The sequence below is a fragment of the Mobula hypostoma genome, chromosome 3 (genome assembly GCF_963921235.1).
Source record: "Mobula hypostoma chromosome 3, sMobHyp1.1, whole genome shotgun sequence".
In the NCBI taxonomy this organism is placed as follows: domain Eukaryota; kingdom Metazoa; phylum Chordata; class Chondrichthyes; order Myliobatiformes; family Myliobatidae; genus Mobula; species Mobula hypostoma.
The window spans coordinates 119,488,450-119,514,008 of record NC_086099.1 but is presented as its reverse complement, the minus strand read 5'-3'; the positions used below and the strand labels follow the sequence as shown (position 1 = coordinate 119,514,008).

General features: G+C 43.1%; 1 protein-coding gene across 1 annotated transcript in view; it reads left to right on the top strand.

The window, feature by feature from the left end:
* The window catches only part of tmem9 (transmembrane protein 9), a 136,681-nt gene extending 113,206 nt beyond the window's left edge, over positions 1 to 23,475 (top strand). Inside the window, exon 5 of the mRNA XM_063042261.1 lies at positions 23,000 to 23,475. Within this exon, the coding sequence (XP_062898331.1) occupies positions 23,000 to 23,143 (144 nt within the window). The 3' untranslated portion in view covers positions 23,144 to 23,475. The remainder of the gene's footprint in view (positions 1 to 22,999) is intronic.
* Positions 23,476 to 25,559: the final 2,084 nt, after the last annotated feature.

Here is a 25,559-nt window from a genome sequence, read left to right as displayed (position 1 = left end):
TCCCAGATGAAAAGACACTCTCCAAATAAAAAGTCATAATTTTTAGAACCTCATAAATCACCTCTTAGATACCTTCTCTCTGATGGGAATTTGAAATCATGCCGATAGTGCAGTCTCTTTTGTTGTAACTTCCTTCCCTGGTGGTGGATGCCTTAAACTGTTTAAAACCCATAAATTGCTGGACAGTAATGAAGCCATCATTACTTTCGTACATCTATAATATGTGCTCCTAACTATAAATTCCAAACTTCCCTAACTCTTTTAGATTAATTTTATAGGTATGTTTTTGTACTTCTTGGAATGATGGTCATCCACACCTTGGTAAATACAGAAGAACTAGAATCAGAACGTAGATCAAACCTATTCTGCTGATCAGTACGATCATGGAGCCAGGTCCTCAGCCATTCCCCATATTCTTCAGTACTCATAAATCTGTTCATCTCTGTCTTGGATATACTCAACTTCTGCTGACTGCCAAGGTAGAGAATTCTGAAAATCTTCAACTGCATACATCAAAAGTTTTCATCTTGTCAGTCTTGTGAGGACAACTTCTTATCCTGAGTTTTGCCCCTAGTTTTAGTGACCACACCAATGACAACAGCCTCTTCCAGCGTCTGCTTTGGTGGTCCCTGTGTGAATGTGATCATCTGTAATTCTTCCAAACTGCAGTGAGCACGGTCTTCTCCATCTTTTACCCTCCTCGGGGTTGAGCCTTTCAAATTTAAGCTGCACTGACTCCAAAGCCAGTTCATGATTTACCGTATATATATATAGACTAGACTGCGCACAGTACTCAAATGAGATCTCAGCAATGTGTCACTGTGTCATCCCCCTTTGTGCTACCCTCTCCATGCACAAATCCCAATGAACCATTTGGCCTTTTTAGTTTCTTTCTGTGCCTGCACGTTTACATTGTTCATTTCCTGAAACAACACATCCAAATCCCTTTGCGATGAAACAAAAGTAGAAAATGCTGGGAGTACTCAGCCAGTCAGACAGTGTCTTTTAAGAAAGAATCAGAGTTAATATTCCAGCTCTATGATCTTTTGTCAGAATTTAATCAGAATAATTCTGATGAAAGGACATCAAAATTGTTCTAATCCTGATTAAATTTCGTTAACTGTTTCATCTCTCCACAACACCAACTGACCTGTTGAGTATTTTTATTTTATTCCCTCTTAATGCTTCTCAGTCTCGCATACCTTTTTTTGGGGGAAAAAATGCTTTTGTACTCTTCACAGAGCACAGCCCCACATTTTTGCACATAGTGTTCATCTGGCCCACATGCTTAACCCATTCATTACCTATTGCAGACTCTGTGTCCATCTCACAACTCAGTCTCTCAGCTTTCATGCACATTACATATAAATTGTTAATAACAGAGAGGCCAACATTGATTTCTTTGGCATCTCAAGAATAGTCTGCCACAAAAAAAAAATCATTTTGTGTTCTACTCTTTAATCAATCCTCTATCGGTTATGTTACGTAAACCTGAACCCCTTGGGTCTTTATTTCATGTAGCAGTCTATTATGTGGTATTTTCTTAAAAGTTTTTTGAAAATTCAAATAAACTGCCCTCAATATTTCCCCTTTATCTAGCCTGCTGGTTTACATTCACATGAAAACTACATTTGTCAAACATCACTCTCTTTCATAAAGATGCACTTATTCTATCTAATCATGTTTTGATTTCCCAGCTGTAACCGTCTCCTTAAAGATTGGATTCTAGTTCTGTTTTTTTTCTAATTATTTCTCCATTTTCAATGACAAGTCTTGGAGGACTTCACGTAATTCATGTTATTGGACTGTAATTCACGTTATGATTCACGTAATTCACGTTATTGGACTGTAATTCACGTTATGATTCACGTAATTCATGTTATTGGACTGTAATTCACGTTATGATTCACGTAATTCACGTTATTGGACTGTATTTCACATTATGATTCACGTTATTGGACTGTAATTCACGTTATGATTCACGTAATTCACGTTATTGGACTGTAATTCACGTTATGATTCACATAATTCACATTATTGGACTGTATTTCACATTGGTGGTGGCATCCGTTAGTCTCGCGAGACCATGGAGCTGTGCCTGGAAAGCCTTGCTTCAGTCTGTGTTAGAGCAGCGTCTGCTGTGGCTGTAGAGGCCCACACGGGAGTGACAGTCTCGGCTGCATCAACTGCACTTGAAGGCGCTGTCCTCCAGTGTTGTCTTGGTGCTGTTTTTCCGACGAGTGAGCTTTTCTTCAGCAGCAAGCCTCAGCTTCTCTTCTCCTCTTTTTAGACCTCTGCGTAGTTCCAGCCTCCAGTGAGAGCAATCGCTTGCGATGTCTTCCCAGCTCTCGACGTTCATTTTCAGTGACTTAATGTCTCTCTTGCAAACATCTTTGAAACGAAGATGGAGCCGCCCTTGTGTTCTCTTGCCGGAGGCCAGTTCCCCGTACAACAGGTCTTTCATGATCCTCCCGTCTGACATGCGGTGTACGTGGCCCAGCCAGTAGAGACGGCGTTGTTGGAGCAGGGTGAAGAGGCTGGGTATCTGGGTGCGGGCCAGGACCTCATTGTTGGTGACTCGGTCAGTCCACATTCACATTATGATTCACGTAATTCACATTATTGGACTGTAATTCACGTTATGATGTGCTTCTGGTTTCTGGTCACTCCTTTTTTTTTTGCTGCTATTTTGGGTGATTTTGATCAGGCAGACTCGACTGTGCTGAGTTGGCCAGAACTGAGCTGGACTGGATATGCCTGGACTCTTTCAATGACTTTGTGGTTTGGTGTTTTATATTCTGTGTTCTTCGCTTGTTTTTTTTTTGCTATTTGTGTGATTTGTTCTTTGTTTCGCATGTTGGGGTTTGACGTTTTTCTTTGAACAGATTCCATGGTTCTGTTTTGTGGCTGTCTATGGAAGGACAAATCTCAGGGCTGTATGTTGCATACATACTTTGATAAGAAATGCCACACTGGGTCAAGTGCTGCCTTGACGTCATGACTGTCATTCTCATAATCTATCTGGAATTTAGCTCTGTCTTTATGTTTGCACCAAAGCCAAAGCTGAGTGATCCAGGCAAAAACCCAAACTAATCCGATTTTTGATAGGTGCTACTTGGTAGAACTGCCATTGATGCCCTACAGAACTGGACATGATCATGAATGGCCTGATGGGACAAGTATTTTAACTATATTGTAACTTTCTGTGGTCAGGACAGACCAGGACAATTTTCCATATTACTGTGTAGATGCCAGTGTTATAACTACACTGGAAAAATTTTGCTGGACTCACAACTAGAATCTGTAGCCTTCAGCATAACCCCCAGGGTGTTTTCTGCTCCCATTGCCTCAGTTTTCTCACCTCCTTCTGTTTAAAAACTTTTACAATGATGGGAACCTCATAATGAAGCTGAGGTGCATAATCCACTCAGCAGTTCATGCTGAAGATGTCTATAACATTTAATGTCGGGGTCCACCATAGTCAACCTTGTTCTTGCAACCAGCTGTTAACTATTTCATTATCTGCACCCATCCCTAGCTGGTAGACTTGATTGCAGAATTGCTTAACTCTGATTATTGATTTTTTTTTCCTCATTGGCATTCATGAGGTCCTATGTTGCAGCTAAATCAGTTGGCATATCACTTTCTGAGAAGTGTGATGTTGCTCCCAGCACACCCTTACTGAACCTGCGTTAGTCCACTCTCTTGATGGCAAAGCTGGAGTGAGAGAAATGCCAGGCTACAAAGTATTGACTTTGTAGAATATTATTCTGCTGCTACCGGTGCCCTCTGCAGTGTATTAATGCCCAGCTACTGGAATTTTTGGAATCTTAACTTATTTGGAACAATGATAGTGCAGCAGTGTATGTTGAAAGGTGTTCACATTGTGAGCTTAAGACTCCTGAACTAGGGTGTATCACTGTAGAGAACCTACTAGGATGTGTGCTGGTTGCTCGTACCAATGAGAGAGGCTTCAGCAACAGTTAGGTTACTGAGCACAGGGTCAAGTTATCACTGCCACTGCCTTCCATTGGATTAGCCAGCAGTTGTGTCCTTCAGGGGCAATTTACAGCGACAACTTACCAACCAGCATGACCTTAACACATGGGAGGAAACTAGAGGACCCGGGGGAAACTTGTGCAATCATAGGTAGCACCAGGGTTCTAGACTGAATGCAGGTCTCTGCAGCTGTCAGACATCTGCTCAGTTAGCTATGCCACTGCGCTGTGCAGGTTGGCCAGGCTAAAGAGCTTTAATGTGTTTAAATCACAATGGATCTTCTGGCTTTATTTTTATTCCTTTTTATTGGCATCAGTTTTCTTTGCAGCTGAGTGGCTTGGTAAGCTATAGAGGACAATGAAGAACCAGCCACATTCCAATAGGACTGCCTGTACCAGAATGGATAGCAGTGGCCAGATGGGGCTTTATCAGCAATCCAGTTATTTCATAGAAATCATTTCTAAGATTGTTTTTGTATATACATCTTTTTCCAGATTTACTTGATTTGACTGAATTTGGTTTCCAAATTGCCATAGATGAACTTGAACTTGCAGCAGCAGATTGTTAAGCCGGGCCTCTGTAATATCTATCCAGTAATCCAACCATCATGCCAGCCCACCTGTGCACCATTTCTTATCCTTAATCTTTCCAATAGGTGATTCAGTAAGAAATACTCTGCCAATGTAGAGAGGTCATAAAGGAGTTTTGTGTGAGAGGGAAGTATTTCCATACGTCAGGTCTGCATGTTAGAAGCACATTAGCTTGATCATGTTTTAATGCTGTTAAGAAAGGATATGTGTCCAAATGAGCTTCTGATGGATCTCATAAGCATCACAGTATTCCTTTGCAAAGCTCCTGGAATAGTATTGTCAGGTTTTGTGGCGTATCATCATGTAAATTCTGTTGACCCGTTGCAGTATCTTGTAGCTGTAGTCCTTAGAGAAACATACAACTAGACAAGCAGTGCTGACCATGCTTAAAGAGTGAAGGAGCATGATGGCATGGGTTGAAGAGACCCCAATGCAGGGGTTCCCAGTCTGGGAGCCACAGACCCCTCAGTTATTGGTAAGGCAACATGACATAAAGTTCAACGTTCAAGGTAAATTTTATGATTAGAGTACATGTATATCACCATACACAGCCCTGAGATTAATTTTCCTGCAGACATACTCAGCAAGTCAATAGAATAGTAACTCTAACAAGTTCAATGAAAGAGCAACCAGAGTGCAGAAGACAGCAAGCTGTGCAGTACAGATATAAATAAATAGCAGTGGATAATGAGAACTTGAAATGACAAGATAAATAGCCTTTAAAGTGAGATCGTTGAGTGTTGGAGCATCTCAGTGAACGGCAAGTGAGTGTAGTTATCCTCTTTTGTTTAGGAACCTGATGATTGTGGGGTAGTAACTGTTCTTGAACCTGGTGATGTGAGTCCTGAGGCTCTTGAACCTTCTACCTGATGGCAACAGTGAGAAAGGAGCATGACCTGGGTAGTGAGGGTTTCTGGTGTTGAATGCTGCTTTCATGTAGATGTGCTCAGTGGTGAGGAGGGTTTTACTAATGATGTACTGGGCCATATCCACGTGCCATGGAAACACCAATAATTAAGATTAGGAACCCCTGTCCCAAGTGGATGAGTGAGATCTGGAGAGGCGGATGAAGAAGTGTTCAAAGGATGCATGTTTTTTTGCCAGGAGGCCCTCTCTCCTTGAGTAAAGAGCTGGGATATCCTCTCTAATGCACCGGTGCCTGATGTTGCTGACCTTTTACTTTGCTGCTCCTTAAATTTATTTCCCAGAGAATTATCAGACTGCTTCCTTCTTTGTAATATTCAGTATCAGAATATAAGAAGAACATTTATATTACTATTGTTCCATTGCAACATAGATGGTGGCCATTTGGCCCATTGGATCTACACCATTTCTTGGAGCAATTCCATTTCAGCCCAACCCATTTTGTAATCTATTCTCCCAACATTCCCTTTAACTTCCCAGGGATTCTACCATTACACTTGCAGAAATTCACGGTGGGAATATGATTTACCAGCCCCCTGTCGGATGTAGCAGGAGGAAACCTGAGGGAATCCATCTGCTCACAGGGGCTGCGTGCAGCTTCCACAGTGACCAGGCCAGAGGTCAAGGCTGATGCTATGTCGCTGGTGCAGGGGTAGCAGCTACATGTTATGTGTCAGGATTCTTTTGGCACCTGTTTGAGCAAGCCAATCTTAAATTATAAGCAACACACATCAAAGATGCTGGTGAACGCAGCAGGCCAGGCAGCATCTCTAGGAAGAGGTAGAGTCGACGTTTCAGGCCGAGACCCTTCGTCAGGACTAACTGAAAGAAGAGCTAGTAAGAGATTTGAAAGTGGGAGGGGGAGGGGGAGATCCAAAATGATAGGAGAAGACAGGAGGGGGAGGGATGGAGCCAAGAGCTGGACAGGTGATTGGCAAAGGGGATATGAGAGGATCGTGGGACAGGAGGCCCAGGGAGAAGGAAAAGAGAGGGGGGGGGAACCCAGAGGATGGGCAAGGGGTATAGTCAGAGGGACAGAGGGAGAAAAAGGAGAGAGAGAGAGAAAGAATGGTGTATATAAATTTTCATCAAGGCTTCACTAACCTTTAATACCCTTCAGATCTACAGCTCCACTTCTGATTGCGTGCCTCCAGTTCTAATCACTCTTTTGACTGTATTTAAAAAAAACACACCTCTACAAACTCAAAAATACTATTTCCATATTTCACTGGCTTCCTCTAGCCGATGCTCTCTCTCACCTTTTGTCAGTGGTGATTGCATTTTCGACTTTTTTACTCAGTGGTCATTCTTAGCATGGGAAGCTGACTATTTAATAATGCAGTTAAGTCTGGTCAAGTGGATGGTCCAGTGTGAAAGACTAAAAAGCTGCCAGGAATAAAAATTCTGACTATTCCATGAGTCAGGTTTTTGAAGCCAATAGACACATTCCTACACAGCAAGTGGAGTTAATTGATAGAAATATCTTGAACCTGGATATGATTGATCTTGTAGGACGTTAACTACTCACTGGATAATCCTTGAGTCCACTGAACTAACAGATGAGTTAGTACAATCGTTTTAACTTCCCAAGATGTCAAGTAACAGAAAGTGTTTTGGGAAGGAACATAAGGAATCATTCTCTGTGAACTCATCTAGGAAAAGGAAGGAAAAGTACCATTAATATTCCCATTCAGAAATGATGTTGACTCATGAATTCTGTTTGTCTGTCTGTGAAATTGGATGACAGGGCTCAGACTTAATGTCTATTTTCTTAAGCTTCAAGCTGCTGTACTCTGGATTGATTGGTGCAAAACATGTATGAAGATCATTGTTGAAAGCTCTGTTCAAATCTAGCCTTTGATATTTGTTGCTCAGTGAAGCCCCGTCACTTCCCATCAAATGTTTCTGTTGACAGAGGCGAGCACTCTCTGCTTCGTGTTTCCTGGTACTTTTGACAGATATTTTTCTCAATTGTACCTCATACACTTTTGGCATGCAATACATCCCAATGATGGACATGCCTCTGATCTTTGCGAGTGTTGAGATCTCTGAATTCCTGGCGACTTTGCTGCTCCACAAATCTTTGACCCTGCTACTCACAAATCACTGTTTTGCATTAGTCACTATCATACAGGAAGAACAATGCAGAGACAAAGCTAAATGAGGCATTGATATTTTTCTTTATTGCATAGTTGTCTTGATCACCTCCTTGACGTCTACCTTAATTTTGTAATTATATTTTTTCTGTCTCTGTGTGAGGATTAGGTGACTTTATAAGCCAAGAGAGAAGGAGCCTTTTGATAGTGTTTGCTTGGTGAGTGTTCATATCATTTAAAAAAAATAAGAAGGTAGAAGCAGCAGTAGGCCACTCAGCCCATAAACCTATCCCACCATTCAATACAAACAACAAACAACAGGAGTTCTGCAGATGCTGGAAATTCAAGCAACACACATCAAAGTTGCTGGTGAACACAGCAGGCCAGGCAGCATCTCTAGGAAGAGGTACAGTCGACGTTTCAGGCCGAGACCTGACGAAGGGTCTCGGCCTGAAACGTCGACTGTACCTCTTCCTAGAGATGCTGCTTGGCCTGCTGCATTCACCAGCAATTTTGATGTGTGTTGCCACCATTCAATACATTCATGTCTGATTTGCTCCAAGTTTCATCTCCCCTTCTGAACTGGTTCCCTGTAGCACTCAATATCTGATCCTGTCATCTTACGTAGAACAATACAGCACAGGAGCAAGACTTCCAGCCTTCGGTGTTGCACCAGCCTAGTAGCTAAACTAATCACTCTGCCTACAGAATGTCCGTATCCCTCTTCTCTACACATTCATGTGCCCATCTGAGAGCCTCTTAACTGTTTTTATTGTATTTGCCTCCACTACCATCCCTGGCAGGGCCACACACCTCCTTTGAACTTAACCCACTCTCACCTTAAATGCGTGTCTTCTAGATTTAGACATTCCATCCCCTGGAAAATGATACCGGCTATCTACCCTGTCTATGCTTCTCATAATCTTATAAACATCTATGACGCCTGCCCACAGCCTCCTCCAGTCCAAGCAGCATGCTAGTAAACCTCTCCGTTACCCTTTCCAATGCCTCCACTTCCTTCCTATAACGGGGCCACCAGAATTGAATGCAATACTTCAGATGTGGCCTAACTAGTTTTATAAAGCTACAACGTAACTTCCCAACTCTTGAGCTCTGCCTCTACTAATAAAGACAAGCATACTGCAAAGTTTCTTTACCACCCAATAATTAATTTAAGAAGGGAATACAGAAGAAAATCTCCTAGTTAAATTGTCTTATTAAATTTGGAACTGTTTGCAGTGTTATAACAGCATTAATGTAGAAATTGTCTCAAGGTGTTTCGGAGGAGTACAAGAGATGCCGAGCAGAAGCAATGCAAGAGATGACTCTAGATAAGATGAAGGAACATTGCTACTTGTTAATGAGAAGGATTCATCGTATTGAGGCTAATATGAATGTGAACTGCACGATTAATGATGAAATATACAGTATCTATGAAAAGAAGAACAGGCCAAAGCCAGAAGGGAAGTGAGCATGCTTGGGAATTTGGGTAGCTGGAACTGGATAATTTGGACATACAGTTAATTTTTTGTTAATTCTTAGGATCCGGGCATCACTGGCAAGTTCAACATGAGATAGTCTGCAGATGCTGGAAATCCACTGCTTCTTCAGAACTGAGAGTGAAGGGGGAAATGCCAGAATAAAAAGGTGGCGGAGTGGGGAAAGAGGCTAGCTGGAAGGTGGTAGGTGAAGCCAGGTGGGTGGGAAAGGTCAAGGGCTGGAGAAGAAAGAAACTGATAGGAAAGGAGAGTAGACAATAGGGGAAATCGAAGGACTCAGTCCTGAAGAAGGGTCTCAGCTTGAAACATTGACTGTTTACTCTTTCCCATAGATGCTGCCTGAATTGCTGAGTTTCTCCAGAGTTTTGTGTGTGTTGCACTGGGAAGGCCAACAGTTTTTGCCCATTCCCTAACAGCCTCAGGAAGTTGCTGTTGATCTGCCTTTATGATCTGCGACCAAAGGCTGGGGAAGGAGCTTCAGGATCAGATCAGACACAAACAAGTTGTTTTGCTGCATTAATCTTGCATGTTAGCTGCATGAAAAACGTTGGCTTAAAACTGTAAAAATTAAATACTATATACCCTGTGTTGAGTAGAACAGACTGCCCAGGTGTGAAAATGCCCGTCCATCAGCAACATTTGCTCTAATGAATCTCATATCTGTCTTGTGACTTTTGGAGACACAGAGCAGTGCAGAATGCAACTGTTGTAATTGTAATGCTCCCTTTCACAGGTCTGATGACGGGTAACTATCACTGACCTTTGTTAGGACAGATTTGGGGCAGAACAGGGGATCATTTAGATGAAGTAAAGCAAAAAGTGCTGTAAAAGAATGATGGCCTCGTTAAAAAAATCTTTTCTCCTTTTTGAGTCATCAAACAAACTGGATACAATAAGATGTTTGGTTTCTCCCTGTGTGGGTGGAGAAGAGAGAGGGCTCAACTCCTTGTGGACTATTTCCAATAGTTCTCCACATTGGCTCACGTCACATCCAGATCCTCCCCAGATTAAGACGGTTCCATTCCCAAGAGCTGTTCAGAGCCTGGACAGCTCACAAATCAAAACTGTGGCCACGAACTGAGCTCCCACATGGCAGAAGATGCCCTCAGCACCACAGTGGCTGGCAAATAATGCATACTGCTAGTTTCCCAAACATTTCTTCACACCTACAGATTATACATAAATCAGGTGTTTATAAACTGGAGAAGACCAGTTCTCCTATCAGAAAAACTGCAAGAATCAAGAAGACAGCTCACCACTACCTCCTCAAGTGTTGCCTTGCCAGCAACCCAGATCCCAATGATAATGGCCTTGCCTCCATTCCTGACCAGAAAGCCAAATTCAAACCAAATAACCGAAATTCTAGAAATAAGTGGTGAACAGCTTCTGTCACAGATCTATAATCTCATCATCTGCACCTGGGAAAAGCGAGGTGTTCAAGGGGATCTAACCTCTCTCATTAACAAGGCGTTCAATGGATTTTTTTTTTGCTTTTCGCTCCATTCTCTGTAAACTCTGGAGACTACTGTGCGTGCCAATCCCAGGAGATCAGCAGTTTCTAAGATACTCAGAATACCCCATTTCACCAACAATCATTTCATTGACAAAGTCACTTAGATTACATTTCTTCCCCATTCCAATGTTTGGTCAAAACAACAACTGAACCTCATGGGCATCGTTGTATGCCTTTTGTGCATTGAGTTGCTGATACATAATTGGCTAATTAGATATTTACATTAATGAACAGGTATCCTTATAAAGTGCCTACAGTGTATATTTCAGTCAAAATGCTTAAAAGTGTTGTTGTTATAATATTATCTTAAGTTCCTCTTGGTAACCAGTATTTCATTGTGTGGTTGTATAGTTTTGGGTGGACACATTCTGCATTTGAAAAGTTTTTATAGTTTAACTGCGCAAACATATTTTATGCTACCATCTTGCTTTTTTATCTTCAAGTGCAACTGAAAGGAAAAATTCAAACGGGAATTTCCCATGTAAGATGTTTTTACCATCAGGAATGCAAGTCTGGGGTATTCATTAATTATTATGCAAGCATTTAACAGCCCTTCCTGAGAGATATGTTATACAATTTGTGTATCTTTTTCATTGTCAGCCAGTCCAATACCCTCAAGATCTTAAGAGTTGCATCGCTCTAAAAAAAATTGATTAATTGCAGAGTGTTAAATGTTTGTGTTATGTCCATATAATAAGATAGTGAGGCTAAGAGAACCAGACAACTTGTGTAGAGTGCCCATGGATAATAAGATATTAGTACGGAAAGCTAATGCAATACATTATTTTTTTTCATACACCCACGCCAGAGGAAATGCTACTGAGCTGAATGACATGTTCACTTTGGTGCTTTAGATCAAATACTTCCAGCCATTCAGTGGTTGTAATGTGCTTGGCTAACAGAACCTGAAAGGACAAGCACAGTGTTGTCAGTAGAAGAATGGCTATTCCAACAGGAGGCCCTGTTAGAACATTGAATGGTTTTGCCAATCCCTTATTATACGTTTTAGTTCCTGTATACTGCAGGATGGATTCACAAGCACTGAAATATGTATATACGAGTAACTTTTCCAAATTATTCACATACAACTAACATAAGTGCATGTCTGTTACTATTAATGCCTTCCACAACGAATGTCCCATTGCTATTTAAGTACACTCAAAGTCCAAGAGCTCCTGTAATGTGGGAAGCAAATAGCAAAGCAACCCACACAGACTGCTGGAGGGACTCAGCAGACCAGGCAGCATCTATAGAAAAGAGTAAACAATCAACATTTTGGGCCGAGACTCTTCATCGCGACAAATATAAATAGTAATTTTCCAATAGTAAATCTGTGCATACAAACAGCAATACAGAAACATAGAATATAGAAAACCTGTAGCTGAGCTCACTCAACCTATTCTCATAAGGCATGCTCCCCAATCCAGGCAACATCCTCTGCATCCTTTCTATTTTTTCCACTTCCTTCCTGTAGTGAGGCAACCAGAATTGAGCACAGTACTCCAAGTGGAGTCTGACCAGGGTCCTATATAGCAGCAACATTACCTCTTGGCTCTTAAACTCAATCCCACGGTTGATGAAAGCCAATGCATCATATGCCTTCTTAACCACAGAGTCGACCTGCATAGCAGCTTTGAGTGTCCTATGGACTCGGACCGCAAGATCCCTCTGATCCTCCACACTGCCAAGAGTCTTACCATTAATGCTATATTCTGCCATCATATTTGACCTACCAAAATGAACCACCTCACACTTATCTGGGTTGAACTCCATCTGCTACTTCTCAGCCCAGTTTTGCATCCTAACAATGTTCCGCTGTAACCTCTGACAACCCTCCACACTATCCACAACACCCCTAACCTTTGTGTCATCAGCAATTTTACTAACCCATCCCTCCACTTCCTCATCCAGGTTATTTATAAAAATCACGGAGTAAGGCTCCCAGAACAGATCCTTGAGTCACACCACTGGTCACTGACCTCCATGCAGAATATGTCCCATCTGCAACCACTCTTTGCCTTCTGTGGGCAAGCCTGTTCTGGATCCACAAAGCAATGTGCCCTTGGATCCCATGCCTCCTTACTTTCTCAATAAGCCTTGCATATTATCAAATGCCTTGCTGAAATCCATATACACTACATCTACTGCTCTACCTTCATCAATGCGTTTAGTCACATCCTCAGAAAATTCAGTCAGGCTCGTAAGGCTTGACCTGCCTTTGACTAAGCCATGCTGACTATTCCTAATCATATTATACCCCTCCAAATGTTCATAGATCCTGCCTCTCAGGATCTTCTCCGTCAACTTACCAACCACTGAAGTAAGACTCACTGATCTATAATTTCCTGGGCTATCTCTACTCCCTTTCTTGAATAAGGGAACAACATCTGCAACCCTCCAATCCTCCGGAACCTCTCCCGTCCCCATTGAGGATACAAAGATCATCGCCAGAGACTCAGCAATCTCCTCCCTCACTTCCCACAGTAGCCTGAGGTACATCTCGTCTGGTCCCGGTGACTTATCCAACTTGATGCTTTCCAAAAACTCCAGCACATCCTCTTCCTTAATATCTACATGCTCAAGCTTTTTAGTTCACTGTAAGTCATCCCTACAATCTCCAAGGTCCTTTTCTGTAGTGAATACTGAAGCAAAGTATTCATTAAGTACCTCCGCTACCTCCTCTGGTTCCATACTCACTTTTCCACTGTCACACTTGATTGGTCCTATTCTCTCACATCTTATCCTCTTGCTCTTCACATACTTGTGGAATGCCTGGGGGTTTTCCTTAATCCTGCTCACTAAGGCCTTCTCATGGCCCCTTCTAGCTCTCCTAATTTCATTCTTAAGCTAACAACACGCTGGAGGAACTCAGAAGGTCGGGCAGCATTCGTGGAAAAGATCGGTCGACGTCAGGATGAAGGGTTCTGGCCCAAAACATCGACCGATCTTTTCCACGAATGCTGCCCGACCTGCTGAGTTCGTCCAGCGTGTTGTGAGTGTTGCTTTGACCCCAGCATCTGCAGATTATTTTGTGTTTTCATTCTTAAGCTCCTTCCTGCTAGCCTTATAATTTTCTAGATCTCTATCATTGCCTAGTGTTTTGAACCTTTCGTAAGCTCTTCTTCTTGACTGGATTTTCAACAGCCTTTGTACATTGCGGTTCCTGTACCCTACCATCCTTTCCCTGTCTCATTGGAACGTACTGGTGCAGAACACCATGTAAATATCCCCTGAACATTTGCCACATTTCTGCCATACATTTCCCTGAGAACATCTGTTTCCAATTTATGCTTCCAAGTTCCTGCTTGATAGCCTCATATTTCCCCTTACTCCAATTAAATGCTTTCCAAACTTGTCTGTTCCTATCCCTCTCCAATGCTATGGTAAAGGGGATAGAATTATGATCACTGTCTCCAAAATGCCCTCCCTCTAAGAGACCTGACACCTTACCAAGTTCATTTCCGAATACCAGATCAAGTACAGCCTCTCTTCTTATAGGCTTATCTATATACTGTGTCAGGATACCTTCCTGAACACACCTAACAAACTCCACCCCATCTAAACCCTCGCTCTAGGGAGAAGCCAGTTACTATTGGGGAAATTAAAATCCCCCATCATGACAACCCTGTTATTATTGCACCGTTCCAAAATCTGTCTCCCTATCTGCTCCTCGATGTCCCTGTTACTGTTGGGTGGTCTATAAAAAAAACACCCAGTAGAGTTATTGACCCCTTCCTGTTTCTAACTTCCACCCACATTTTGTGAAAAGCTGGTCCATTTTAATCCTGTGTTGTGAATAAACATTGACTGCAGTAATGACCAAATACCATCAGAGACTAATACTTGTCCAAGCATATTTGTTGATGAATTGTCACGGACTAATACCTTACAGTTTGTCATTAGAGTGTAATATCTGTACTCTGTTACAGCGGAGGTTCCTAACGCCTCGGTTAGTGATAAGGCTCCATGACATAAAAAGGGTTGGGAACCCTTGTGTTACTTAATCTTCAAGATTGTCACAAGTCAATACAGTGCATTCTGGTTACATCAGGACCAGTACATTTGACCCAACTGAGCGGCAGCCCTAATTATCCGAAGTTTCATGGAAATAGTTTAAAAAGGTATAAAAAAAACGACGATCTACCATTTAGCCAAGGAACAAATTATATACTTAAATGAAATACAGAACAAATTGGAACACTACCAATACTACTGCTGGTTGTCTCTTGTATCCGATGATGACAGGAAACCTGTGTGGGATTGTTTTAAAGTGGAAAAGCACTTTAAAACACTGGGGCAGTTCCACTCTGTCGACCTTGGAAGTCTGGGTCCAGTGATGTGAGTAGATGCCACAACTGGGATCTTTGCTGGTTACTGTGGATGACCATGACATCTTCTGTGCCTACCATGCCATTCGCTCTCCACGTAGCATTGCAAAACACCCTACCAGGCCTTGGATCGTACTGCAGATCTCATCGGCCTAGACTGCTGCAGCTGACTTCGCATGTCCCTATCTCACTGGGGTGAGAGCCCCACCAGCTAACCTCACCTGGTTTAGCCACTTGTCCAAACGGTGAACCAGGATGTGGCCGCTGTCACGTGCAAACAGCTACTTGGAGCCACAGGTGAGAGCTGAGTGTCCAGTGGGGACCAAAGGTAACATTCAAGATGATTGCCGATGCCTTCAAGTTCTTCATAGAGCCTAAATCGATGAAGTAGTGAAATTGTTTTATTTTCACTCCCAGCGTTTCTGACATTTTCAAGTCTGAACACTTGAAACCACAGTGAGCAAAACAGTTCTGAATTGACTTGCTGCTTGTTTCTCACCAGCTATCAGTGATAAAAAATCACCACATTTTGGACACAAACACACAGAACTGTCGCTATTTAAAGGCTGATTGCTCTAAGCACAGTGTAGTGTCTAATGGTCACACAATGCGCACGCGACTGACGCTAGTTAGAAACTCTTCGGCAAAAGTCTCCTGTCCCAATTAAGTGGCATTGTGTCCAAATAAATGAAGGGAGTTCTGCTATTTTCTCAATTAGTTTTTGTTTTTTAAGAGTTGTCCCAAATAATCAGCTACCCCGATGACCAAACTAATTGAATCCGCTATGTTTGTTAATATCCATTCACGGACTGATACATATTCATACATTTGTCAGAAACTTTTATTAGTGGCAACACTGGGTTGTTTCAATGATTTTTGTTTCTAAAGTTTGCAAGTTTTCACAAGTACAACTGACCAAGAACAATACTGTTTCTCTTTTTTGTAAGCGTGTTGAAATTTGAGAACTGCAATATCAAGCCATCAAAACCAGAGTGAACAAAAATACAGAAAGATCAAAACACTCCACTGCCAGCTGGCCTCACCCTTTGTTGAAAGATTAAAAATTTCTTTTAAAAACATTTGTTCTTGAAGATCCTAAACCCATTTGCCAGTAATCCACGTTAAACATCGGTTTGTACATTTATAGTTCTAATATATAGAAATTTGATCATCCAATATGGATTTCTATTGTCAATACAGAGTAAGTAGGGCAAGGTGGTTGCAACATTTTATACCATGTTCTGAATATGTTATAGAACGATTCAGCATAGAGGGAGACCATTCAGACTTCAACCTGAAATGTGCATGCTCTTTCTCCTTCCATGGACACTACTTGACCAGCTGCATATTTTGGGCATCTTCTGTTTTTGCTTCAGATTTCCACCATCTGAAACAGTATGTTTGTGAATATCCCTCACATTCAAAAAGCATTTAAAACTTCATAGAATACAATGAAAAGTATTGAAGAAATTAAGTGTTTATAATTTGAATGACAAAAAGTCATATATGAAGATTAACTTAAAAACTATTAAAAAGTTAGCCTGATTTAACTAATTCAAAGGCTTTATATTTTTCCTGGAGGCTGTTTTCTGCAATGCAGTTGGGAGAAAATATTCACAGGCCAGGTATTCCAGCCTGAGATGTGGGGAACTCTACTAACCGTCGAGCAGACTTCTGTAGAAGTCTCACAACCAAAGATATCTGAATGGAAGGCTGAGCTATAGGCTCCGGTCTGGAATCATGCAGTTAATGGGCATATCCAGTGGCAGTTCATAGAATCTTATAATGATGAAACAGGCCCTGAGTCGGTACTATCAGCTAATCATTTTTAAACATCCTATTCTAACCCATCGTATTATCTCCACATTCCCATCAAATCCCCTCAAATTTACAAAGACGAGAGTATTTACAGTGGACGGCTAGCCTGCCTACTGACCAGCTCAGCCTTGCAATGTGGCGGAGGGGGGGGGAGTAGGGGGGGAACTGGAGACACAGAAGAACTTGCAAACTTCATAGACGGTGCTGAAGATTGGGAGTGAATCTGGTTCACTAGAAGTCATGCAGATTTCAGCAGTTTTTCCCTATCACTGCAACAAAACAGGTTCCTACTGTGCATTTTACCTAATATGGTTAAATATGGAGGGGAATATGAACATTAATGAGAATTATCTGAAGCTGAGGTTATGAAAATTTCCCCATTTCCCTGTGGCACTTGTTTGGGAAAGTACAGGCAGCCAGCCCGACTGAAGTGCAGCCAACACATGCAAGCGAACGTTTAGGGGATCAGCAAGATGGAGTTCCCGGCTGCAGGCTTCTTCTGTCGTCTGGGAGCTCTGACTGTAGCTGCACTTCCAACCTGTGGACCGTTCAAGTTACTGACAGTTCTCAGTACCGTAACCTGGAGAGAATGTGTACTTGTATAAAGAGTTTTGCAAGTGTATGGGTGGAAAGTTGGATTATGATTGTTTCTCTATCTGTTACTTCATGTCTTCTTTCTCACTGTTAGACAGCCCTTAAGGGTCAATTTGCTTCCACGCCAGTTGCATGGGTTCTGAGATGTTCTCTGGCCCGGTGAGATCTGTAGGTTCTGCCGGCATGGAAACAGGAAAGGCTTGGGGCCGATCGGTGGGTAGTTTGAAAGATGGTGCTCTCCTGCTGTTTTTGCTGGAGTCCTGATGAAGAGATTCAAGATGGTCAATGTCTCCTGGATATTCTTTCTCCTTTCTGATCTGCCACAGGCCACAGGCTGTCAAGAGTCAGTGAGAATGCTATATTCTTTTTCAAGGAATATTCTTGATGCTGCCCTTCTGTTAATCACTTTAACCAGATTGCCTGTCTTAGGAATCTTGTGTTGGGAGCCCAAATAGCATAACCTACCCATTGGAGATTCTATGCAGAGCCTCTGTATTCTAGGTGCTGCACAAGAACACTGGCATTCATTCACTTATCCCACAAGTAGATGGAAAGGATTCCAATCCCCTAACCCTCAAATGGCCAAAGGTTTTGCTACTGTGCTGGGGTCCATGGCAAGTTTCATTTGTCTCCACAGAGTATGGAGAGTATCCCAGGATCTCCTGAATCTCTTTTGTGAGGAGGCATGATTGTGCAGGTCGGAAGAAGCTCTTTCAGATGTTTAACATAAAGGCCATTCTGTATTATGCTTCAGTGAACAGACGAGCAATTATTGTGCTGTGGAGGTGGCTGCAGACATCATGCACAGGGGAAATGTGATCTCTAAGGGCATGTGTCAACTAGCCTGGCTGTGGTTTCAGTTGAGGCATTGTAAGGTAAACATGCTTTGTCTTACAATGCAATCCCACAAAGTGCCATTCAGGTCATGTTTTTAAATGGAACGAGATGACTTCCTGCCTGTCTTTGATGCTGAGTAACATTGCAAGTAGCGATGCTTGTTCATCCAGGACATTATAACATCTCCATTCCTTGTCAATCAAGTTTTTGCAGGACCCGACCTCTGCCTGATGCTGTTTTCAGAGGAAGCCACAGACAATAGCATTCGAAGTAAAAGCAAAGCTATAATATTTTAAGATTATTTTTTTTGAACTTGCTTTATTGCAGTGATTTAGCCACTATTGTTAACTGAGATCCCTACATGAGATGAAGTCAAGGGAAGAGGCATTCTGTTAAATGTGCCATAAAAAGCCATTGGCAGGCAAATCCAGAGGGGTGGCAAAGGGAGAGGAGAGGGCTACAGTTTCAACAATGGACAGGTAGAGTTTCACGAGTAAATGTAGGTAAACACTATAGGGAGTGATTCTGAGCATTGTTTTAAGGCAAAGTAGGTGATGATAACCAAGGTTTGGCCATCTGTTTAATTTCAAAACTGCGCCCTAACAATTCCTCTGGGTACTGAGAATATACCCGCAGTGGCCACCTTATTCGGTACCTCCAGTTCCTAATAAAGTGGCCAGTGAGTGTACGATTGTGGTCTTCTGCTGTAGCCCATCCACTTCAAGGTTTGACGTGTTGTGCGTTCAGAAATGCTCTTCTGCACACCACTGTTGCAATGAGTGGTTATTTGAGTTACTGTCACCTTCCTGTCAGTTGGAAGCAGTCTGGCCATTCTCCTTTTCTACATGGAGTTGCTGCCACATGATTGGCTAATTGGATAATGAGCAGGTGTGTGGGTGTACCTAATAAAATGGCCACTTGGTGTATTTTATTTTCAAGGTATTACTGAGAGAAATCTACCACAAACACATTCATTGACTCACGAAGCCTAAATAAAACTGTTGGAAATCTTCCCTGTTGTGTGATACCTATCTGTATTCTCCCTTCCTGGTTTTAATGAAGGGGCTTCAGCCTGAGACATCTCTGTTTCTCCTTCTCAGATGCATCCTTATATGCTGATTGTCTCCAGCACGTTTTTGTTTTAAATTTAGGTTTCCAGCACCTACAATTGTTTGATTTTCACAAAAGCAAATGTTGAATATTTTAACATGATCTGCAATTCACGTTCAGTTCGCAGAATTCCTGTAACTTTCATGAGTTATCCAAGAACTCCAGGGCAATGCAGGGAGCTCCCAGGAATGCGAGTGGGGAATGGAATAGTCTTAAAGGCACAGGACATATAACAGCCAGTTCATAATGTCAAGGGCTCAAGTCGATGGAATGGGAACAACACTGAAAAAAGGATTGCTGGAGCAGTTCATCAGAATCTTAAATGCCAGTGAACAAAATGAGTGAAAATTATCCGAAAATGGAGAAACTCCCACAGCTGACTCATCATAAGCATTACTGAGCCACGTACATGTGTCAGGGAACACTATGCAGCAGTGGTCCCCAACCACCGGGCCACAAAGCATGTGCTACCAGGCCACGAGGAAACGATATGAAAGAATATGAGTCAGCTGCACCTTTCCTCATTCCCTGTCACGCACTGTTGAACTTGAACACCCCCCTCCCCCCGCCCTCGTCAGCCAGTCTGCAAGAATATTGTCAATATTAAACCGGTCTGCAGTGCAAAAAAGGTTGGGGACCCTGCTATATAGGATGTTCAGTGACTTGTGTACTTGGATGGGGTCTTCACTGTCCCTGTTTTCCCCACTCCCCCTGCTTGCACCCGATGACGTTTTGAGCTTTCATGGGAGGTGTTACCTTTATCTGTCCTTGCAACTAAATATTTATTTTCTTAGGTATTATTTGTATTTTGGGTCTTCGACATGTGCCAATATCCCATCACTCTGCTATTGGTGGCTGTGCCTTTAGGTCTAAAACTCTTGAACTAGAGCGTAGAAGATACAGTAGTACAGCACGGAATCGACCTTTCAGACCACCATGTCTAGACCGCCCAACACCAAATTGAACTAATCTCTTCTGCCTGTACAGGATCCATATCCATCTATTGCCTGCATTTTCATACAGCACTGTGTATAAAGGGTGGTGGGGTGGAGATACATCTCTACCAAAGGAGGTGTAAGGTGCTCCTTCCCTCCGCTAGCCTGCAGGTCACCCTTGGACAAGGGGTAGACCCTCCTTAGCCACCACCCCCCACCCCCCCGGCCGATCAGGGTCATGTGAAGCCTTGGGAGCAGGTGGTGGATGGTCGTATGAGCAGCTGGTGCAGATCACAAGTCCTGGTTATGCCATCACTGATAGCAGGCAGGCAATCTCTGAAGTGTATTGATAATGACCGGGGTTACTGTCTTGTAAAGATACTGTCAAGAAGAAGGTAATGGCAAACCACTTCTGTAGAAAAATTAGCCAAGAAGAATTGTGGTCATGGGAAGACTATGGTCGCCTACGTCAAATGACACAGCATATAATAAATGAACAAATTTTGCAAAAAGTCTTAGGACCAGCTGGGCAGCCTAATACATTTGCACAGTACTTTAGTGATTTATGTATTGCACTGTACTGCTACCGCAAAAAAAAACAAATTTCATGACATATGAGTGATGATAAACGTTATTCTGATATGGGTCTTTAATGTGGGCTGAGAATGGGAAGGGGGCAGAGAGAGTGGAATAATGGTTGAGAAAAGGGGAAGGGAGTGGGAAGCACCAGAGAGACATTCTCTAATGATCAATAAAACAATTTTTTGGAATCAAATGACCTTGCTGGTGTCTCAGGGCTGGGTTTGGCAGCACCCTGCCTGGTGTCGCAGGGCTGGGTTTGGCAGCACCCTGCCTGGTGTCTCAGGGCTGGGTTTGGCAGCACCTTGCCTGGTGTCTCAGGGCTGGGTTTGGCAGCACCCTGCCTGGTGTCTCAGGGCTGGGTTTGGCAGCACCCTGCCTGGTGTCTCAGGGCTGGGTTTGGCAGCACCCTGCCTGGTGTCTCAGGGCTGGGTTTGGCAGCACCCTGCCTGGTGTCGCAGGGCTGGGTTTGGCAGCACCCTGCCTGGTGTCTCAGGGCTGGGTTTGGCAGCACCTTGCCTGGTGTCTCAGGGCTGGGTTTGGCAGCACCTTGCCTGGTGTCTCAGGGCTGGGTTTGGCAGCACCCTGCCTGGTGTCGCAGGGCTGGGTTTGGCAGCACCTTGCCTGGTGTCTCAGGGCTGGGTTTGGCAGCACCCTGCCTGGTGTCTCAGGGCTGGGTTTGGCAGCACCCTGCCTGGTGTCTCAGGGCTGGGTTTGGCAGCACCCTGCCTGGTGTCTCAGGGCTGGGTTTGGCAGCACCCTGCCTGGTGTCTCAGGGCTGGGTTTGGCAGCACCCTGCCTGGTGTCTCAGGGCTGGGTTTGGCAGCACCTTGCCTGGTGTCTCAGGGCTGGGTTTGGCAGCACCTTGCCTGGTGTCTCAGGGCTGGGTTTGGCAGCACCTTGCCTGGTGTCTCAGGGCTGGGTTTGGCAGCACCTTGCCTGGTGTCTCAGGGCTGGGTTTGGCAGCACCCTGCCTGGTGTCTCAGGGCTGGGTTTGGCAGCACCCTGCCTGGTGTCTCAGGGCTGGGTTTGGCAGCACCCTGCCTGGTGTCTCAGGGCTGGGTTTGGCAGCACCCTGCCCTGGCGTTGCTTCTCTGCTTCCTGTCCCACTCCCCTCTAGCCATTCCCAGCATCTTTTGCTCCTGCCAGATTTACAAACTGGCTCCTACTCCACATTTACAAATATGGTACTGTGCAAAAGTCTTAGGCACCCTAGTGTATATACATACCTAAGACTTTTGCATAGTACTGTATGTCTGCCTAAAAACCTCTTAAACACCACGGTCCTATCTGCTTCCCCTCTCAAAGCTCTCCACTTATTTTTTAATTTTCATTTACTTGAACCCTGTTGCTTTGATATAAATCATTTCCTTATGTGGCCTGAGTTTTTGTAATGCAAAGTGCCTTAGGGAGTATGAGGAATATGTTAAATGGTTGTTGTGATGCATCTAGTGCGGTAGTGTAGCAGGTAGTGCTTGTCACTCTCACTTTCAGCTTCTACCACTGGCTAGACTCTCCCTGCCAGTACATAGTCTGTCCAACAGCAAGCCTCATGTAGTACCTCCTCACTGATGACACATGGAAACCGGACTCAGGCTGAACTATTGAGGACAGGGAGAAGGTCTGGCCCCTGCACACGTAGCACGCAGGCCTACCAGTGTGTGGACATGTCCTGGTGCTCGTGAACCTGATCCCCAGCTATGGGTAAATAGCCTATGGGTAAATCATCATCATCACCCATTGTCCTTCAAGACAGACGGATGCCAAGCAACCAACCAGCCGAATGGAAATTGTTCTAACTGTTGCAATTATATCATCCATTTTCAAAATATGTCTTTAATTTGCAGAAGCAAGTGAGGGATCCAAGTACAAAAAAGTAGCTGAGGGAAACGAGAAAAACAGAAAAAGTGCAGGGCAAGTTGGAAATGTAAAAGTTTCATCATTGTAAGAAGAATAAAAAATGAAGAAAGGTTTGGTGTGTCGTGGTTGTGGTGTTGGGGAAGTGTAACTTCAGAATAGGGAACTTAGTATTCACCAGGAAGACTGCAAAAGTTTGTCATCCTTATCTGAGACAGAAGAGAAAAGTTCAGAGGAGTATTGACCATAGTATACTGGACAGATTGAAAATGGAAGTGTTGATATGGTTGATTGACTTAATATTTGTGTCTTTCTTCCAGGACACACGCCCATTCACTCCATCTCAGGCACAAGCCCGCGCCAACACTGTCCTCGAGAGGGTGGAGGGAGCACAGCAACGATGGAAGCGTCAGGTGCAAGAGCAGCGAAAGACTGTCTTTGACCGGCATAAGATGCTTAGTTAAGTGGGTCCTCTTTCAACTCACCGTGATTCAGGCCGAGTCATGTTTCCACTTTGAAGCATGAAAGTTGGTGTTAATTCTGAAAACTTAATGCTGTCTCTCAGCTTTATTTTAGCTAGTCCACTTGTATGTATCAAACATCAAAGTAACGCATTAAATAATTTGCATAGTGTTCCCTTTGAGGATGTGTCTGTAAAGTGATTCCCCTAATGACCCTTTTAAATGTGGCTCCCTAATTAAATTTTCAAAAGATTAAAAGTTTTGCAGAAATAAGAAAGCTTTGGCAACGAAGTATATAATAAAGCTTCAGTGACAAAACAGTCCAAATTCTCCCTTGTGTGTGTTTTTTTCTCTCATAAGGCTTGAATTATTGTACGCAATCCCTCCCCACTGATAATATGAATCGAGAGTGCTAGCCACACCCATCACCTCATACATATTGTAACCAGAAAGGAACTTCTTAATCTTGCCTCTCAAGGTGTCTCCTTTTACAGCTCAAACTAATCAAACACCAGGAGAAGGAAAGCCCAAGATACACCAGTAAGTGTACAGATCTCTATCTTTCTATTTATTTCTCTCTCTCATTTACCTAATAATATGTTAAATAAATATCAGTTAATTCCTAGTTAAGTAGTTCAATAAAATTCTTTCTCTTCCATACCTTGGTCGCAGTAAAATGACTGGGGCTTCCACTGGAAGTGTCTTAAATGAAGGAAATTTAATGTTATGTCAGAAATGGGAACTAAGCTAGATCTCTGTTAAAAAAAGACGTCTAGTTTACATTTATTCTAGATGTTGCTGTTTTCTCAGGCGATGCAAGTGTCTCAGTGATGTAAGGTTTTATAATCCCATTGTTAATTAACGAGGTTGTGGTGTCCCAACACTAAAAGCTGTATCAAGTTTTTCTGGTTACCCTTTAACTTTCTTTCTGATAATATAAAGTTAAAATTTTTAGTTCTTGAACGTTTTTTATCTTTGATTCATCACATTTCAAAGATAATGAGCATTTGCTTCTTTGGGAGTTAGCTTTAAAGCACTGTTTTGTGCTGAATGCAGTCGAACACTGTGTGAGATGTCTCAGTCATGTACTCACACACTTACTCGGACGCTGTGAGAGAAGAGGACTGCAGTAGTGATATGGGATCCCATAGTTCAAATAGTAGACACAAGATTCTGTGGATGCGATAGAGACGCCTGGATGGTATGCCAGGGTCAGGGATGTCTCGAATTGGGTCCACTGCATTATGAAGGGGGACGGTGAGCAGCCAGAGGTCTTGGTGCATATTGGCATCAATGACATAGGTAGAAAAAGTGTGAGGAGGTACTGAAAAGAGAATTTAGAGAGCTAGGTAGAAATCTGAAAAGCAGGACATCCAGGGTTGCAGTCTCTGGATTGTTGTCTGTGTCACATGCCAATGAGGGTAAGAATAGGATGACTTGGCAGATGGATGCGTGTCTGAGAAACCGGTGCAGTGGACAGGGTTTCAGATTTCTGGATTATTGGGATCTCTTCTGGGGAAGGTATAACATGTACCCAAGGGACAGGTTGCAGGCCGGTTTGCTAGAGCTGTTGGGAGGGTTAAGACTAATTTTGCAGGGGGGTGGGTACTGGAGTGATAGAGCTGGTTGTTTACAAGCAGAGGCAGTGTGTAGTGTTTAGGAAGGATGGGCAGATGATAGGGCAGAATTGCAGTCAGTGAGATGAGCTGCAGTGTAATAGGAGGACAAAATTGAGAAGAGTTACAGATAAAGGACTGAAGGTATTATATTTGGATGCAGACAGTATACGGAATAAGGTAGATGATCTTGTAACACAGTTAAGGATCGGCAGGTATGACATGGTGGGCATCACTGAATTGTGGCTGAAAGAAGATTATAGTTGGGAGCTAGACATCGAAGTATATCTAAGACAGGCAGGTATGGAAAGAGGTTAGCATGGCTCTGTTCATAAAAAGTGAAAACAAATCTTTAGAAATAGGTGACATAGGATTTGAGGATGTAGACTATTCATGGGTAGAGATGAGAAACTATCAGGGCAAAAAGACCCTGATGGGAGTTATATATAGGCCTCCGAACAGCAGCCAGGATGTGGGTACAAATTACAATGGGAGATAGAAAAGGCATGTCAAAACGGCAATGTTACGACAGTCATGGGGGATTTCAATATGCAGGTAGATGGGGAAATCAGGTTGGTGCTGGATCCCAAGAGAGAATTTGTAGAATGCCCACAAGGTGGCTTTTTAGAGCAGCTTTTGGTTGAGCCCACTAGGGGATTAGCTATTCTGGATTGGGTGTTGTTTAATGAGCCAGATTTGATTAGGGAGCTTAAGGTAAAGAAACCCTTAGAAGTCGGTGATCGTAATATGAAAGAATTCACCCCACAATTTAAGAGGAAGAAGCTGAAGTCAGATGTATCAAT